General features: G+C 41.7%; 1 protein-coding gene across 6 annotated transcripts in view; it reads left to right on the top strand.

Annotated features, from left to right (window-relative positions):
• Nucleotides 1-6,748: 6,748 nt before the first annotated feature.
• VPS41 (VPS41 subunit of HOPS complex) overlaps nt 6,749-20,072 on the top strand; it is a 210,074-nt gene continuing 196,750 nt past the window's right edge. For all 6 annotated transcript variants that reach the window (XM_060414804.1, XM_012177008.5, XM_060414805.1 and 3 more), the window contains exons 1-2: nt 6,749-6,791; nt 18,354-18,392. In XM_060414804.1, coding sequence (XP_060270787.1) covers nt 6,771-6,791; nt 18,354-18,392 — 60 coding nt within the window. In that variant the 5' untranslated portion in view covers nt 6,749-6,770. The remainder of the gene's footprint in view (nt 6,792-18,353; nt 18,393-20,072) is intronic.

The raw sequence follows: 20,072 nt of genomic DNA on the forward strand, positions 1-20,072 counted from the left end.
GAAGGAAGGAGAAGGGACCACTGAGGATGAGATTGTTAGATAACATCACTGACTTGATGGACATGAGTTTTAGCAAATTCTGGGAGGTGGCGATGGACAGGGAAGCCTAGCGTGCTGCAGTCCATGAGATCTCAGAGTCAGACAGGTCTGAGTGACTGAACTGAACTGAACCAGTTCCTGTATGTTATCACTTAATTCAATAAGAAAAAGATCTATTTGCCAACAGAAAATGAGTGAAGAACAAGAGTAGAAAATGCAGAAAACAAAAGAAAATACCGATTCACCAAATCAAAGAAATATAAGTTAAAACAAAAAGTTAAATACTATTTTTCTTCCAACCCAGTTGATGATGTTTTAAAGAAAATGATAATCTTGAATGTTTGGTTGGAAAGTATAAAGATCTCATACATAGGTTTTATGAATATAATTATGAGAGATGGAATATACAAATAGACAGTGGCCAGACCATATATAAAAATAGAATTCTAACCGACAGCCTGCCCAGGAAATCAACCCCTTTTCTAGCAGTCTTGGAAGCCAAGCTTCCTTAAATCAGACTTGTAGGCAGTCAGATTGCCGACTCTAGTAACAGACAGGAAGCTTAACAATAACTTCTGTAATAATTGGCCCAAAGTGTCCAAGACTTGATTAGTAACTAACAGCTTCCCTAAGTTTTGTCTTTACTTTCAACTTAGAACCTGAAATACTAAATACGCATCCCTAGCTGATCACACAGAATGCCTTACTTCTCATAGCCTGCTTATGGCTTCCCTTGCCATCAACCTCTTATCAGGGCAGACCTGACGCCTTCCCTTTTTTACACCATGAAGCTTTCTCACACCTCGGCCCACCACTGAGTCTCTGCCAAAACACAGATGAGGGTGGCTGATGTCCATGCTGGAGAAGGTTCTTTGGTTGTCTCTATTTATGTCTATATTGATACCACCTTTTATTATAGCACCTACCAACACTATGCACAGGAATGTTAATTAGATATACACAAAATATGCAATAAAAAAGAGTTGATTAGGGAATTCTCTGGTGGTCCAGTGGTTAGGACTTGGGGCTCTCAGTGTCGGGGCCCAGCTTTAATCCCTGGCTCCCTAGTTAGGGAATTAAGATCCTGCAAGTCACACAGCATGCCCCACCCTACCCTCCAAAAAAGAAGAGAGTTGATTATATAAACTATGGCATTTTCACAGAATACAATCTTAACGTGCAGCATTAAATCACATTTCAGACTAATAATTTATAATGTTATTGGAAAATGATCTTGAAGTTTGACTGAGGAAAGCAGATGGCAAATCTTGATAGAATTTTTGTTTTATAAAGAAAGGAAGAGAAGTGGGGAGAGAGAGAGAATAAATATTTACAAGAAGGGAGAAATTGAATGACTTCTGAATTTATTAAAAAATTTCTTTGGTATTTTCCCAACTATCTGTCATGATTATGTATTCTTTTTGTAATTAGAAACATGTGTCTTAAAAAAAATCTAGTGTGGGGTCTGAGGGAAAATTACAATAAGCTATATCTTAAGGTGACTTCTAGTCAAGGCTATGCTTTTTCCAGTGGTCATGTATGGATATGAGACTTGGACTGTGAAGAAGGCTGAGCGCCGAAGAATTGATGCTTTTGAACTGTGGTGTTGTAGAAGACTCTTGAGAGTCCCTTGGACTGCAAGGAGATCCAACCAGTCCGTTCTGAAAGAGATCAGTCCTGGGATTTCTTTGGAAGGAATGATGCTAAAGCTGAAACTCCAGTACTTTGGCCACCTCATGCGAAGAGTTGACTCATTGGAAAAGACTCTGATGCTGGGAGGGATTGGGGGCAGGAGGAGAAGGGGACGACAGAGGATGAGATGGCTGGATGGCATCACTGACTCGATGGACGTGAATCTGAGTGAACTCTGGGAGCTGGTGATGGACAGGGAGGCCTGGTGTGCTGTGATTCATGGGGTCGCAAAGAGTTGGACACTACTGAGTGACTGAACTCAACTGAAGGTGACTTCTGAAACATTAGAAAGGAACAGGTTTCAGTGGGTACAGGTTTCGAAAAACCAAGCTGCAAAATAAGTGGAGGATTACCAAACTTGATAAAAATAAAAATTACTTTATCTATTTGGGAGAGAAAGTTAAAGCAAGATTAATATCATAGCTCAGAAGTCAGTAGCATAAGGTAGTTTCAACTTTGCTTGTCACTGCTTGTCAAGAAAGACCTTTAGACTGAAAAAGGCAGCTATCTAAGAAGGAATGGAAGCTAATGTTTGGGAAGATTCTTTAAAGCATCATTGAATTAGAAAAGATAAAGGGGATTTTTTTTTGGCTTTATCTTTTCACTTTGATTTTTTAAGTTTCTGAAATTTAGAAATACTATATTTTAATTAATTTATTATTTATTTATTTGGCTGTGCTGGGTCTTGGGATCTTTTCAGCTGGGGCATTCGGAGTCTTAGTTGTGAGATATGGGATCTCGTTCCCTGATCAGGGATTGAATCTAGGCCCTCTGCAATTGCGAGCATGGAGACTTAGCCACTGGGCCATCAGGGAAGTCTCTAGAAATACTATCTTATAATGGAAAATATTAAAGCCCCTCATAGTGTTCAACAATAAAATAGATTATTAGGAATCAAATGACTAAATTTATCAAGTTGGTCAACTCTTTCAGGCCTATACAACAAACATATGAAACAGAGCCTTCAAGCCAGTGAACTATTTACAGTACTAAGTCCTATAGACTGAGAAGGAGATGCTGAGGCTCACTCTTACCTCCATAACTTGAAGCTGGAGAGTGAGACCTGATGATGGGAAAGAAAAAGTCATTTCTCCATAAAATGAAAGACTGTTAGTCTGAACATTCCTCAGACTTTAATGTACATACCTATCACATGAGGATATTACTAAAGTTCAGATTCTTGTTCAGTATGTCTCTTGAGGGGCCCTAAGCTCTTCATTTCTTTTCCTTTTTTTAAAAAAAATAATTGTAATATATAGTGAAGCATATGTAACTGTTCTGTAATTTCCAAGTCTCCTCTAATTGTGTTTCATTACTTTCAAAATTAAAAAAATAAAAAAGTGAAAGTTGAAATTTATTTATTTTGGCTGTGCTGGGTCTTTGCTGATGTGTGCAGGTTTTCTCTAGTTGCAGGGAGCCAGAGTTATTCTTCTTTGTGGTGCATGGGCTTCTCATCGCTGTGACTTCTCTTGGTGCATAGCACAGGCTCGAGCTGTGCTGGCTTTGGTAGTTGCAGCACGTGAGCTCAGTAGTTGTGGCTCACAGGCTTAGTGAAATCTTCTCAGACTAGGGATTGAACCTGTGGTGGATTCCTACTCACTGCGCCACCAGGGAAGTCCCTAAGCTCTTCGTGTCTAACAAGCTCCAAGCTCCAGTGTGATATGAATACTGCTGGTCTGTGGACTACACTCTGAGTCTCAGGGGATAGAGAACATTCTAGATAAGAGAAACCAACCTTTCGTTTCACAGGAGAAAACTTGGGGCACAGAGGTCACATATGAATTTCATCTTGTTCACAGGCACAATGTGAACCTGTCAGCCTGAAGGGGCTTTCTTCCTCTAATTCATCTTTCCATATCTTTGTCATTTCACTTTCCAGTCTACTGCAAAGGAAATAGTAACATATATAATACTCATCATATTTTATCATAGTTAAGCCAGTACACTGAATCGGGAATAGTCTTGGGGCAGCCATTGTCTCTGAAGTTGAATGAGCAGAGGAGAATTCTGCTGTACATTTTGACTACATCTTCAATCAAGCACATAACACCCTTTCTGAGGAAGAGAAGGAGGCTGAACACTCTGCATTCCAGAAAAGTAGAAAGACCAGGAAGGCCCAGAGCTGATGACCCGCCTCCAACTTTGCTTTCTTGGGCTGCCATTGGATGTTCTCCACCAAGAGGGTCCCCAGAGCAGAACCTGTGTGGCAGATGAGAGAGATGTGTCCCTTGGAGAGTTTGTGGAGAGGACTCATCATCACATAGACCTAGGGATCGCCACCCTTCAAGGAAAGAAAAGGTAGCATATATTCAGCAGTGAAATCAAAGAGCCACAGCCCTGGGCAAGGAGCTGATTGTGACTCTCAGAAGATCTTTTCAGTAATGTCTTTCCACTAATCCCCACCTCTAATTCTACCATCAACACAGGGCCAAGGGACAGGGGTCTGGGAGAAGACTCAGCACAGCTGGCATCAGAGACCAAGATGGGTTAGGAGGAAGACTGCTGGCCTAGAAGGAGAGAGAGAAGCTAGCACCTCCCCAGAATTTTGAGGGTGCACACACTGTTGGGAAAGAAAAACAATTTTTTTTACTTCTTTTTCTCCTTTTAAAGTATAGTTAATTTACAATGATGTGTTAGCTTCAGATGTACAGAATAGTGATTCAGTTATTATATAATCATTCTTTTTCAGGTCCTTTCCCCTTACAGGTGGTTATTATAAGATGTTGAGTTTGTTCTCTGCACTGTACAGTAGGTGCTTGTTATTTATCTATTTTATATATACTAGTGTGCATATGTTAATCACAAACTCCTAATTTAAAGAGAAAAACAACTTTAGGAGAACAAGACTTTGTTCTGAATTTCAGTGGCAGTTCTCTCACTTATCTCCAGTATTTAGTCTCTCTTTTTCTGGATGTGTTACTTGACCTCTCACCACAATAAAATGGAACAACACAAGAACACCCTAGGGACAAGATAGTGGTTATAATCTTCTATTTTTCTTCCTAACCCTAAGCATATGTTTCGTCAAAGCAGAAGAGTTCAAGTATATGTATGGCTGAGATGCTTTGCAGTGCACCTGAAACTATGACAACATCGTTAATTGGAGATACTCCAATATATAATTAAAAAAATTTTTTTTAAAGCAGAAGAGATTGCCAATTTGGAGAGGGTATAGCCCTAGAAGTTTATGGGTGTGTCTATGTCCTAATGGAAAAGGAACAATTACAGTGTGTGAAGAAAGTCAGAATGGTAGTGGTCTAGCTTACTTCTTTTTTCATAATGACTTTAATGGAGGCTTCCACAGCCTCTTCGGTTGGTATAAGGATCCTTGTGGGACTGAAAGTCCATCATGAGTAACGAATGTTTGCTCATGGGAAGTTTTGTGGCAGATTTTAGAAACTTATCAAACTGGAAAGGTTGATACTTAGGGTATGGAGTTCTTGGCTACATATACCTAGATACCATGGTGTTGGTGTGTTTTTATTCCTTGTGACTAAGTGATCGACAAAATAGAAGAGGGACCCCCCCCCCCCACAAAACTTGGAGGAAGAAGGTGGAACTAAGGCTCTTTTGGCACAGGGGAGAAGATAAGTGTCTCAGATGATGTCACCCAGGTGTTGAGGAATCAGGGGTTGAGCAGGGGAGAGATCTGGGAGGCAACAGAGTGCTGAGTCCATGACTTCCTACTAGGTCAGAGTTCATGCAGCACAAGAGTCAATAAGTACTGGGAACCCACCAGGTGCTTTCATTTGTGATGCCCTCTGGTAGTTCCTACTTTCTGGAGATGAGAGGAAGGAAGGAAATGCCCATCTTTGGACAGGAAACTGCAGATTTTGAGGATTAGGAAGGAGCCTTCATAATGTCCAGAAAAATGGAGAGGGGATCATTCATTCTAAAGGATGGAATTAATACAGTGGTTTTACAGATTTTACCAAGGACAAATTTATATTCTATCTTGAATATTTACCCATGGAATATACTCAGTGAAAACCTAAATAATTAAACAATAGACATTGTTTAAAAGTTAGCATGTCCAGGTTCCAGAAGAGAACAATTTAAATGTAGCAGCAAAGAGTAGGAGCTAACTATTTTTGGAGGATAAATCGTCTCTGGTTCTTTATTTCAAAAACTGCTTTCTATTCATATACTTTTTTTTTTTTTTAAAGCAAGGACACTTTTAGATGAACCAGGATTTGGTAATCCCAGAGTTTTTGGCATCAGACAAAGCCAAATTCGAACCCTAGTTCTTTCCTTGACTGTGTGACCTTCGAGCCAAGAGGTTCCCCTCTATAAAACGGGAATAACAGTAAAGATTGCTGGGAGTATTAAATGAGATACTGCACGCAAAACTCTAAACTCAGGATCTGATATGCAGCAAATGTAAAATACTATTGTAGGGTAAGGGAGTTAGAGAAGGCAAGGTTCAGAAAAAGAAGACCAGCACTTTACAGGAACAGATCACCTTTAATGAGGCGAGAAGGGGAGACAGTCAGATTAGCGAGTTTCTGCACTAACCTAAGAAATGAGTAAGTATATATAGGCATGTATGCGGAAAGCTACTGTCTTAAGGGGGCCTGTTCTCCAAGGTTGTTAGGAGTAGTTCTCTCTTAAATGGCTAGGCAAGGAATTTTGGAGATCGGCTGGAGGCTGGATGGGCTGGGAGCCTAATGTTCATTTTTTCTTCCTGTGAGAGAGTTCTTTGTTTTGCATAGAATGGTGGGGAGGACCTGGAAGGGAGTTTTAACTCCAGGCTACCTAGAGCCTTGCTACTTTTCTTCAACTATAGTAATCAAGGAATCAATAAGATCAACGATGAAATAAATCGTAGCATTAACAATGGCTATGTCTGGATTCCCCAAAGCACAATTTCACTTAACTTGGAGAATCGGAAGCCGAAATGAAGTCCAGCAGGTTCATCAGCTAAAATAAATTTCTCGGTTCAGAAATGACGCTAAAACTACATTTCCCAGCATGCGCTGGGTTCCAGGGTCTTGTTTTCTCTCATTTCCGGGTAGGTCAGGTGACTCCCCGGCTGCGCCATGGCGGAAGCAGAGGAGCAGGTAAGGGCTGCAGTTCCTAGGCAGGGGAAGGAGAGGCAAGGGTGGGGCGATGGGGGCGTAAAGTGGGGTTGCTACGGAGGAGTGGGGCTGCCGCGGGGCCAGGCAGGCTCACGTGGGGCTGGGGTATGGCCAAAGTCCATTTCGGGGAGCCGAGAGGCAAGTGGGATGCAGTCTTTTGGACCGCAGGCGGAGACAGCGCCTCGACACACCCCCAGCGTTTGTGGGGCGACCCTCCGTTTCGCTCTAGCCTTGTGGCCTGTGTTCTGAGAAATTTTGGCTTGAAAGCAGCTTGGGCTCTCTCAGGGACTGGCTGTTTCTGGGAGGCATCACACCTGATTTGAGTTTTGAGGTCAGGTGACTGAGATTTAAGTTCCTTTCTACTCGAAGTAGGACTGAAAGAGCTGATTTGCAGGTGGGCTAGGAAGGCGAAGTAGATGCGATGAGTTCTGTTTCAGATCTATTTCATTTAGGTACCAAGCTAGGTCAGTGTTGCATCTGATGAGTTTTATTTCGGGTCAGTTTCATTTTCATACAGAGCTAAGTCAATGTTGTATCTGTTGAGTTTTATTTTGGATCAGTTTCATTTAGTTACAAATCTGTTTTATCTGGCAGTGGTTAAGTGCATCAGTCAGGGAGCAAACAAGTCTCAGGCTCTAGTGCTCGTTCTTTTTCTTAAAATGTGACTTTGGGCTAGTTGTTTGTAGAGATGGAGATAATTATAGTACAGTCCTCAAAGGGTGATTTAAGAAGGACTGAGTCTAAGCAAATTTAAAGTGCTTAGAAGAAGTTTGGCTCAGTAAAAGTTTTGTGGGATAGTTGCTGATTATCAGCTGGCAGTGTTCAGCCTACACCTGGCAGTGTGACACTGGAGTTTAGGGAAAGATTAGTAATGGCAGTAGTTATTTTCATATAGGCAATAGTGGTAGCCAGGCATTAGATGAAATGACAAAGTAAGATCGAGTACCCCTCATCCCCCACATCCCCCACCCCCCAAAGGCAGATCGGAATTTGGGGAAATACCTTAAATTTCCTTTTCCAGTGTTATTTTAGCTTGGCATTGTTTTTCCTTATGAATTAATAGGGCCGTCAGTTTCCATAATTGCTTGTGAGCAGTGACTTGATGCGCTACTATCATATAGGAAGTTTATTTCCTTTAAAAATTTACTTTGTACCATTTGCAACATACTTCAGTTACATAATGAAAATTGTCCTGTGTAATTTTCACACATGCCAATAAATAAATTCGCCAAGGTAGAAATTAAGTTTTTGGGTCTTCATTATGTTATCAGATGAGTCTCCTCTGTAACCCTGGAGCCCCTTTTCCCATTTCAAGCAGTTTAGCAGGATATGTTCATTCAGTTCAGTTGCTCAGTCCTGTCCGACTCTTTGGGACCCCATGAATCGCAGGACGCCAGGCCTCCCTGTCCATCACCATCTCCCGGAGTTCACTCATACTCAGGTCCATCGAGTAGGTGATGCCATCCAGCTATCTCATCCTCTGTCGTCCCCTTCTCTTCCTGCCCCCAATCCCTCCCAGCATCAGAGCCTTTTCCAATGAGTCAACTCTTCGCACGAGGTGGCCAAAGTACTGGAGTTTCAGCTTTAGCATCATTCCTTCCAAAGAACACCCAGGGCTGATCTTTAGAATGGACTGGTTGGATCTCCTTGCAGTCCAAGTGACTCTCAAGAGTCTTCTCCAACATGTTTACTATCTAGTATTTGCTACCTAGTGTCTGCTACTGTTTTGTGTAGAAGTTTAGCCAAGCTGTTTGATCAAAATGACACTTAGAAAGTTTGCGATAGTAAGAATGCTTTGCATTTTTATAGGACCTTTCAGTTTAAAGAACCGTCTCATGTTTCATTTGGTCCTTACAAAAGAATTCTGTTGGTAAATTTTACTCTGATACGTAAGTCAGATCAGTCACCTCCTATGCTCCGAACCTTCAGATGGCTTCCTATGCACTCTGGAAAAAAAAAAAAAAAAAGAGTCCTTAGAATAGTCTAGTTGCCCTATAGCACCTTGTCACAGTTGCTCCCCATTCTTGTTCTCAGACCTCATTTTCCACTATTCTCTTCCCTTTCTGTCATTCTGCATCAGCTCCCCTGGTTTTCTTACTCTGCCTTCAACAAAGTAGGCATGTACCTGCCTCAGGACCTTTGCTCATGCTGCTCACTTTTTTTTGACCCCAGATATTAACAGGACTTTCTCTCACTTCCTTTTTATTTCTGGTGTTATTTTGTTTCTGGTGTTTGTTCTAGGTGTTATCTTTCTGTGTGAGACCTTCCCTGACCGTTCTTCAAAACCGCCTTCTGTGTAATTTTCTCCTTAGTGCTCATGACCATCTGACATACTGTGTTTTTAAATTTCCTTTCTCCTCTCCCCTGTATATTCTGTATATTTCTATATTCATTTTTATATATTCTTTCTATGGAATGTAAGCTTCAGGATGGCAAGGATTTGTTCATTGCTGTATGCCTGACACCTGGACAAGTGCTTGGTTCTCAATATATATTAAATGATTGAATTTTACAGATAAGCATAATGAAGTTCATATGCCTTAAGTAACTTACCCAGGCTTGTGTCTGTAATAAATCTCCAGTATTCTGTCTCCAATGCTCATGATCTTTTACCAGAGCACTCTGCCTTTTAAAAAAAATTACTTAAGGGGCTTCCCTGGCAGTTTAGTAGTTAAGACTCCGAGCTTCCAATGCATGGGGCTCAGATTTGATCCTTGGTTGGAGAACTAAGAACCCGCATGCTGCTTGGCCAAAAAACAGAAAATAAAACTTACTCTAAGTCAACCTCTCCTCTTAACTTTTCTGAGTGTTGTATTTTTGGTGATGGCTCTTTTGTGCCTCTTAATTTTAGGAATAACCGAGAGAGTGAGATGTATACTAAGTTAATGTAACACAGTTCACAGACTCGCAAACTCAAGATCTCTTTTTGTGGAATATCCTGGCAATCCAGTGGTCAGGAGTCTGTGCTTCCAGTAGGAGGCAGGGGTTCTATCTCTGGTCTGGAACTAAGATTCTGCAAGCTGTGTCATGCAGCCACGAAAAAAAAAAAAAAAAGATTAAAAAAAGATCACTTTTTGGATATGAATGAACTTTTTTTTAAAAAAGTCGTTGGGAAATCCTTGTTTATTCTGAGATGGTTAAAGTGGTTAGTAAAAATAACTACATATAAATTAGTTCACCTTGCATTGTGCCTGGAAATCCTCTAACCAGCCCTTTTACCTCTCACCAAAATGATTTATAGTTGACCTTCGTAATCACAGATGTCTGACACTATTTGCCCATACCGTGCTTGTGAGAGACATTCTGCCCGAAGTCTGGCTGTTTGTATGTTTGTGTATTTGTCTTAGCTCTACTGCAGATTGCTGAGTCCTCAAGAACGAGCACAGAGTTTACTCATGTCTGTATCTCTCACAGCGCCAGTGCCTTATACAGGTACTAGGTTCTTAATAAAATGTTTAAATGGATTTATTAGGGGGAGAATAGCTTTCTGAATTGAAAACACCAAAATTTTAAGCTAGGTGCAAAGAATTTGTGCTGTTGTTTGACCTGAAAGTTTTGAAAATCCATTCACATGGATTGTAGGTTACATTTCCTACGTTCCTTACCCTGTCAACTCCCTGGGTACTCTCTTTCCTCCCAACCAGCAGGGAACCTGGTCCATTAAAATACTTGGTCACTCAGATCATCTATTCTTTGACCAGACTGGAGAGCTTCTACATTGAGTTTCCCTCTGCCTTTTAGAAATTAGGGGCATTCTGTCTGTACTGTAGAGCATTTTAGGATTATGAGATAGTACGTTGGTGAGCAGGTATACCCTCATGTGATTGTGCCCTGTGTAAAAGTAAAAATCAAGGTGACAGATATTTGAGTATCACCGGCTTTTCAAGCCTGTAGCTTGGGGATTTTACTCCCTAGGATTCTTGTGAGTGTGAAATGAGATAAAGTATGTTACAGTACCAGATTGAAGCAATTGGCTTGTAAATAGGAAAGTGATTTATAACCCAAACTTGGATTGGCTAAGGTGCAGACAGTCTTCATATAGTTTGGTCAAGACAGGTCTTTTAAAAGCAGCTTTACTAATAAGTGGGCTTCTCTGGTGGCTCAGACCATAAAGAATCTGCCTGCAATGCAGGAAGCCAGGGTTTTATCCCTTAGTTGGGAAGATCCCTTGGAGAAGGGAATCGCTACCCACTCTAGTATTCTTGCCTGAAAAACACCATAGACAGGAGCCTGGCAGGCTACAGTCCATGGGGTTGCAAACAGTTGGACACAACTGAGCAACTAACACTTTTCACTTTCATTTACTAATAAATAACTAAAGGAAAAGCAAAGCCCTGAACAAGAAGTTGCAAAAGCACAGGATCAGAGAAATCTTTAGGAAACCCAGTCTTTACCTTTATGTAACAAGTATAGTCATGAATTAGCTCAGCCGATGAGCTTGCTACCTTGTGAGTTTCTCCTCCCATCTTCCTCTGGCTTGGTGGGCTGGAGGCTGGTGACATCAGCTGATCATTAGTAGCCTCCCTGGCTCCCAGGTTACCGCTTTGTGTAGAGACCACTCATCAAATCCGGGCGGGCTTCTGTGTTTCATGCAGCTCCCTGCTCATGGCTAATCAGTCACAGTCGCCTTTGTTTCTTCTAGAAACTTGATCTTCCTTAGTGGGTTTTTTGTTTGTTTGCTTTATCAAATCCTTGTGAATCTGGACTCTGATTTACACCTACTGCATCAGAATCTGTGAAGATGGAGTGGATACTAAATGAAGTCAGTCAGAAAGAGACAAATACCATATTGTACCACTTATGTATGGAATCTGAAACATGACACAAGTGAACTATCTGTGAAATAGAGATGTAGAGGACAGATCTGTGGTTGCCACGGGGGAAGAAGTAGGGGAGGGATGGGGTGGGAGTTTGAATTTAACAGATGCAAACTGTCATGTAGAGAATGGATAAACAACAAGATCCTACTGTATATCACAGGGAACTATCTTCAGTATCCATAATGGAAAAGAAAAATCCGTCAGTTCAGTCCAGTCACTCACTCGTGTCCGACTCCTTGTGACCCCATGAACTGCAGCATGCCAGGCTTCCCTGTTCATCAACTCCCGGAGCTTATTCAGACTCATGTCCATCACATTGGTGATGCCATCCAACCATCTCATCCTCTGTCGTCCCCTTCTCCCTCCTTCAGTCTTTTCCAACATCAGGGTCTTTTTCAATGAGTCAGTTCTTCACATCAGGTGGCCAAAGTATTGGAGTTTCAGCTTCAGCATCAGTCCTTCCAATGAATATTCAGGACTGATTTCCTTTAGGATGGACTGGTTGGATCTCCTTGCAGTCCAAGGAACTCTCAAGAGTCTTCTGCAGCACCACGGTTCAAAAAAATCCATAACTATATTCAATAAACCATAAAGGAAAAGAAAAAAAAAAACATGGAGTGGATTAGCAAATATTACCCAGTTCCCCAGACAGTTTAGATGGCTCTGATGCAAAGTGAGATTTCGGATGGGGCCACTAGGCACCAGACGGGGACAGTCCTTGAGGCTTTCCTTCATTTGCAGAGTAAAATGAGAGCAGCCGTTGAGCCTGATGGGTTGAACAAGGTTGGTAACCTGCGTCTTCTGCTTCTGTCGGCTCCCGGGGTACCCATTCATCTTACTCAGACAGCCTAGTCCTTGCAGGACCCAAAGCTTTCTGTAATGGAAGCTCTGTGCACAAGGATATCAAATACAATTCACACAAAATATTTTCTCTTTCCGTGCCTTTGTCAGACGTTGGGACCTGTCCCACTGTGTCATCAGGCTCAGCCATGGCACACAGTGTGTTGGGATGGGAGAGAAGGTGGCAGTAAGTGTTGTGTGTTTCACGTCCATCTCCAGCCCAGTCTGGTTCTCTGGGGCCTGGTCTCTGCTCTGTTTCTTCATCCTGCAGTTTGGAGCTGGCCTTCCTCAGGCTCCAGCCTCCCATTTCTGCCCCCCAATTCTCTTCATGGTGCTTAACAAACTATTCCCTCCAAATTATGAGGATTTCACAACCTTGGAGGTCCTGGCTTGTCTTCCTCTTCCTGGGCTGACATCTTCTGAACCCCTCCTGGCCTCTGAGGCTGGCTGTGCTGTATCTTCTTCTGGGCTGCTGTCACGGGGCCCTAATGGTGGGGTTAGGGTCGAGGTGCGTGGGAAGACCTTGTTGTGGGGACCTTCCGAGCGCCCCGTTTGCTCCCTCCCGGGGCTGCCGCCAGGTGGTTAACACTCTTTGTGAAGCACTCTGTCCTTGTTTGTGCTGTCACGCCTCTGTCCCCCTCTGTCGCTGTCCTATAGCCATGAGCTAATGAGCTGGAGAAAATGCACTTACTCTTACTCACAAGTGGGAAAGGAATACACAGAGGAGGTACAGTGTTACTGCCTTGGATTAGCAGCTTATTTATTTATGTATTTTAAGATTTATTTTATTGAAGTATAGTTGATTTATGGGCTTCCCAGGTGGTGCTAGTTGTAAAGAATCCACCTGCCAGTGCAGGAGATGCAAGAAACGTGGGTTCAGTCCCTGGGTCTGGAAGATACCCTGGAGGAGGAAATGGCAACCCAGTGCAGTATTCTTGCCTGGAAAATTTCATGGACGGAGAAGTCTGGTGGTCCCTGGGGTTTCAAAAAGTTGGACACCACTGAATGACTGAGCACCATAGTTGATTTACAGTATTTTACTTTCTGTGGTACGGCAAAGTGATTCAGTTAAATATATATATTCTTTTTCATATTCTTTAACATTATGGTTAAACATTTAACAGTAAGATACTATAGTTCCCTGTGCTATATAGTAGGACCTTGTTGTTTATCTCTTCTATATATAACAGTTTGCATCTGCTAATCCCAAATTCCTAGTCCATTCTTCCTCACCCCACCCATACCCCAGCAACCACAAATCTGTTTTCTCTGTGATTCTGTTTTGTAGGTTAGTTCATTTGTGCCGTATTTTAGATTCCACATGTAAGTGATTTCATATGGTATTTGTCTTTCTCTTTCTGACTCATTTCGCTTAGTATGATACTCTCTAGGTCCATCCATGTTGCTTCAAGTGGCCTTGTTTCATTCTTTTCTATGGCAAAGTAGTATTCCATTGTATACTAGTAGCATAATAGTATTCCATCTCCTTTTATCCATTCATCTGTTGATGGACATGTAGGTTGCTTCCTGTTTTGGCTATGATCAACGGTACTGCTATGAACATTGGGATGCATGTATCTTTTCATGTTAGGCTTTTCATCTTTTCTGGATATATGCCCGGAAGTGAGGTTGCTGGATCATATGGCAACTCTTAATTTTTTGAGGAACCTCCATACTGTTTTCCATAGTGGCTGTACCAATTTACATTCCCACCAGCAGTGTAAGAGGGTCCCCTTTTCTCCACATTCTCTCTACAGCACCTTATTTCTTCTCATTGTGATCATCGGCAACCAGCTGTTGAATCCTATGCTTTGGGTAGGATAGTTGGAGACAGGCAAAAGCCTTTGGGATTATCCACAGTGAATTTAAAAGGATAACTACTAGGATCAGACAATTAATACTAGGAGAAACAGAGGCCATAGGAGGCCAGATCTGGACCTTGTGGCCTGGACTCACTGGAGACAGTTCTGTGGGTGAGGTGAGGGCTAGGTTGGGCTGTGAGGAAAGTTTAGGATTTAGAAACAGCCAATGAGTTTCTAACTTTTTTTGGCCTCGCATTGGCAACATGGAAATGGAAGACATGCAGTCAGGCTGTATTGTTAAAGCAAGATTGAAAGCCCTCAGCCCGACTGTCCCTACCTCCTGGAGGTACTTCCTGAGGATTGTCCTGGGGAGCATGCTGAGAGTTGGAGGAACACTAGGAAGTGTGCGGAGTTGGGCCAAGGACCTTCTAAGCTAGGGAAGTGCTTCAGGAGGCTCTGCAACAGCATCACACGCTCAAGGTGGGCACGTGGAGTGGCCATGAATGGGACTGCCTGGTGTTGGGACTTTTGGGGTGTTCGTGGTGAAGTGCATTCTGTCTCCAGGACCATAGCTGCTCAGCTCCAACCGATGTCTGTGGAAATGTAGACTTCAGGTGTATCTGAGTTTATGAAGTCAGAAATACAGATTTTTATGTGAGGGTCTTAAAAACACTACCTAGACCAAACAAAACACCTACAGTTGACATCCAGACTGCAAGTCACTCTTTCTTCCAGTGACGTAGAGACTTGAGCATGTAATCTCTGCGTGAGAAGTCACCAGTGTGCCTGGAGGGCCATGGGTCTGTACAGAGAGTGGGGAGTGAGGCTGGAAGTGCACTGGGGGCCAGATTGGGGTGGGCTTCAATGATCTTGCTGGAGAGCAGTGACCAGTCTACTGTGTGTTTTGGGAAGACGATTCTGTCAGTGATTGAGTAGATTCAAGAGGTCACCTGTCAAGGCAGAGAGATTTTTAGTTAATGCTGTTTGGACACATGATTAAGGGATTGATGTTCAAAAGAAAGGTAAAATGAAACAGTTGTTGACTTAGATTTCAGTCTGTTGCCCAGAACTTGTCCGACCACACATTTGTGTCACTAGATGCTTTCCAGCCCTTCATTTTGGCTTCAAGCAGAGCAGCATATTTTTTTATTATGATAAGATACATATAATATATACCATTTTAACCATTTTTAAGTGTAAGGAATCAGTGGCATTAAGTACATTCACCTTTGTGCAGTCATTACCACCATCTGTCTCTAGAACTTTCTGTCATCACAATACTGGAACTGTACCCATTAAACAATAACTCTCATTCCCCCGACATCAGCTCTAGGTAACCTCTGTTCAGCTCTCTGTCTCATAAGTGGAATACTGCAGTGTTTGTCTTGCTGTGTCTGACATATTTATCTTAGCAGCTAGCACAGTTTTATAACTTACACTTTGATGATTTGAAGGTTGTTTAGTTTCTAAGTCGTCTCCGATATTTTGTGACCCCACGGACAGTAGTCCACCAGGCTTCTCTGTCCATGGGATTTCCCAGGCAAGAATACTGGAGTGGGTTGTCATTTCCTTCATCGGGGATCTTCCCGACCCAGGGATCAAACCCATGTCTCCTTCACTGGCAGGCAGATTCTTAACGGCTGAGCTACCAAGTGTATGTGAAATTAAAAACAAACAAACAAACAAACAAAAAACCAAAAAACAGAAAATGTTTGGAAGTCACTATTTCTCTATGTTCAGCCTTCTTCTGGGATCCCTCACTGGGTACATTCACTTTAGATCTTCCTCTAGCCTCTTTCTCTGGAGCATTGAGCAGCGGGGCAGCGGGGCTTGATGAATGAAGGATGCTAAAAAGTAACAGAGCGGGCCAGTTCCTGAAGGCACTTATCTGGGGCTTTGATAGCATCGTGGCTAGAAGTGTCGTTTTTTGAGGCCACAGCTCCGTTTGGGAGGTTCATGCTGGTGCTGATGCTAAGTCTCTGAGTGTCCTGAAATAAATGTTCTGTGTTGATTGATACCAGCAGCCACAGGAGGGCTGGAAGACTCAGATGTCTGATATTCGCATGCCTTAAGGTATCAGATTCTGCCTCTGCGTGCTTTCTGGTGGGAACAAATGTGTAATTTGATTTTGAGTTTTTGGATTGAAATTGCTGGTTGGGGACTTAGGTTTTTGTTTTAATGATGCATGTAAGTGGGATGTTTGTCCTTATACACCATGTGTATATTTGAATGGATCACAAATTAGGAAAAAATGTTTCCTTTGATTTAATGTCAGTTTTGGAAAAGAGTAGTCAAGTGTTCCCTGAAAGTTCTAGAGGTGGGAGATAGGAATCTTGCCGTGGCTTATTGGCACAGCTGTCAAAGCCTGGTTTCGCTCATGCTAATCACTTAATGTGCAGAAACTGTCAGGGATGTTAGAAGGCATTTAAGTTCAAACTCTAAGCCTTTGCATTTTACTTTGGAGGGCATTAGGAAATTTCAAGATACTGCATGTGAAACATTTAGCATCATGAGTGCTATATTATAGATGTTGAGTGAAGACATTAGAACAGTGACTATTAATATTAAGTGGAGTATGTCTGTGTCCAAAATAGAAGGATCAGGAGGGCAGGTACACTAACCAGGGGGTGATTAGTGTAGGGGAGAAGTAATTTAGAAGAGTCAGCTTGATCTGTTTCATTAACTGTCTGGAGAACTGGCAAGCAATAGAATTAGATTTTTTATGTGTCATAGTTAGAGCTAAGAACAAAACATTGCTGTGGAAAGATCATAGCTCCAAGTTAATGAGGACTTTCTCATATTTTAGATTATCTTGAAAACAAACAGGCTATATTAGGATATAGAGGAGATGTTCACATTCATCATAGTTAATATTATAACTACAATCAGATTCTTAATTACAACTATTATTCATCCCCATTTTACAGATGAACTTGTAAGCAGGGACTTTTCTGTCCACAAGGCTCTTCTGGAGGGAGCCTGCCACCTGCCAGGCTCTTAATGATTTTAGACACGTGAAATTAAAATATTTTCACACACCCAGTGTCTGTTTATCCTGCAGTCCAATTTGCATTGAGTGATATGTGCATCCACCTTTCTTTAAAATGTTCATTTGTTTGGTCCTGAAAAAAATTATTCTTTGTATCTAGAATGTCCTACCCCCCATGTTTTTTTTTTTTTGGCTTGTGAATGTCCTTGGCCCCCCACCCCACCCTTTTATGTCTCATGGATGGTTGAGAAATGCTTATGTTCACTGTCAGCACGTTAGCTGTAACCTTTTATTGCTATTGATATCTATAAGCACGTTAAGTAAATCTTCGTTTTGCTGACCCCTTTGAAGACGCATGGCATCAGCAGATTCTCTCTTTCAGTGGACAGGTGAGAGATTAGCGGGACCAAGTCCATTTTTCCCCCCTTTTGCTTTGTTTTCTCCAGAGCAGCAAGATTCATTGTCTTGCAAGAGGGAAACTGTTAAATGGCAGAATTTGTCTTCCGGTTAATGGTTTAAAGAGTGGATGTAAATTATACAGCTTGTTTGCGCAGTGCCTGATAAGCTACCACACTAGGGGAATTCTTTTGTAAAAGCTGTTTAAGCAAGACAGTCATTTTGACTCAGCCAGATTAATAGCATAATAATTAACAGCAAAAGAGCTTTGAGCTTTGCTGTATAAAAATTGGCTTATGGACAATTTGAAGTGGCAGTTGCCTCTTCACTTCTGAGATCAGTAAAGACTGCTTTGCCAGACTGAGTTCCATCTTTAGTGAAGGAAGAGCTTTCTGGGTCCTCCCATAAGAAGTTCCTGGAGTCATTTGTTAAGTTGCTGACCCATCGAGGGAGGTCACTGGGAGTGACAGATCCATGTGGACCCAGGATGACCATCTTAGCCCTGCAGGGTGTGGAGACGTTGTAGGAGGCTTGTGAGAGTCGAGCATGTGGAGTTCTTCAAACTGGGTTTGAAGATTACTGCCAAAGAAGAGCAAATAGGTATTGGTGGTGAGGACGTGAGGACTCTTATTCCTCGAAAATATTTTTTCTTCTTTTGTCATGTGTTCTAACCATTTCCCCCCTCTATGATTTGTAGGAAACTGGATCTCTGGAAGAATCTACAGATGAGTCAGAGGTAGGTGGTGATTCAAGAGCATGGAAATTTCTAGCTGAGCCAACATCATGAGCTGGTCATGCCTTGCTAAATGGAACATTCCCCGGGTTTGGGAAGGCAAGGTAGGGTCATAGGTGATTAAACCTCGAGGAGGAATATGTTGGTCATCTTTTAAAGTATTAGATTCATTTAAAAAATAAACGAGAAAAGGAGCAAAAAGTGTTTTCCTTATTTTGAACAATATTTTAATCCTAAGCGTGTTGGCAGTGAGGAAATTCATGCCAAATATTACAAACTAATCTTGACAGTTAAAAACCTATTTTTAAAAATAACCATTGTAGGGTCTGCAGTATTTATTCTTTGTTCTTTTAATGAATATGATGTGCTTTTTAGTATAACTTCTGAATCACTGAAATGATATTTCATAAAAAGGGAAGTAGCTACCTAAAAAACTGTTAGGGAGCTCAGTTGTAGTAAAGATTGTATTTTAAGGAGAAAAAGTAATATATAAAGGAAGCCTTTAAAAAATTTCTCAAGGCTATGCATAAAAAATAAGTTTAAGCATAACACTGATCAATTAGCTTATTAGTTTTATGGATGGGCTAAAAATAATAGGTACATTTTTTTTTCCTTATAGTATTTCCTTTGGCTCAGAGGACTATAAAAGTATCTGTGATAACATCTATTAAATTTGGACTGATATTACAGATAGTCTCTTTTATGCTTTGGGGAGAAAAGGTGGTCTTATACATATTCCTCTAGAGAACATCTTCCATATTACACCATCATACATCTGTAGAGTTTCTATAGAGTTGTAATTCCTAACATTTTCGCTACTAAAGATCTGTGATGCTGTTTTAATCCTGGTAAGGTGTAACTGAAATTACTTATAGATAGGATATAATAATTGTTGATTTTTAATAATGCATTGAAAGCATTTCAGAGCACCATTTTTACTTTTGGAGAACTTTGCTTAACGGAGAACCCTGTGTTCTGAGGATCACTAGTTCAGAATCCTACAGTGTTAGAACCCTGTCCAGGAATTTCATTTACAGGGTGAGCAGGATGTTGGCACCTGCGTCCGTCTAAATCTTTCCACCCATTTTTCAGATATGAAATGATCCAGAAAGGGAGCAAACAAAAGAAGCTGTAAGCCATGCCTCCAGCATAATTAGGCAACAGGGAGACTGTAAACTTCAAAATAAGTGGGGAAATAAATATTTGAAACTAATAGAGCCAGCTTTGGATTGACTGGAGCTGAGGATCAGATGGATGGAAATGAGGGGAGTGTGGCCAAGTCCCAGTGGTGGCACAAAACGAGGGGAAGTCATGCCCAATCCCAAGTAGGGGAGTTGTGAGTACAGGTCTGAGCCTGGTGGATCTGAGAACTGATTGTTGAGAATTTAAAGGAAGGAGTTTGAAAATTCGTGAAACACCAAAAGTACAGTATTGGGATGGGGCCACTTCTGCAGACAAGAGGGAGGCATTCCCTGGAGGTCTGGTGGTACAGGGAAAAGGAAAAAGCAGAGATATCAAGGTGTCAGAAACAAACAGTATTGTACAATCAGGAGATTTACCTCTTCTCTCCACGCCACCATAAAAAGGATGCCACTTATTAAAGAAATATGGGACTTCCTTGGTGGTCCAGTGGTTAAGACTCAGCACTTCCCATGCAGAGGGCGCAGGTTTGATCCCTGGTCA

The sequence above is a fragment of the Ovis aries genome, chromosome 4 (genome assembly GCF_016772045.2).
Source record: "Ovis aries strain OAR_USU_Benz2616 breed Rambouillet chromosome 4, ARS-UI_Ramb_v3.0, whole genome shotgun sequence".
Taxonomy (NCBI): Eukaryota; Metazoa; Chordata; class Mammalia; order Artiodactyla; family Bovidae; genus Ovis; species Ovis aries.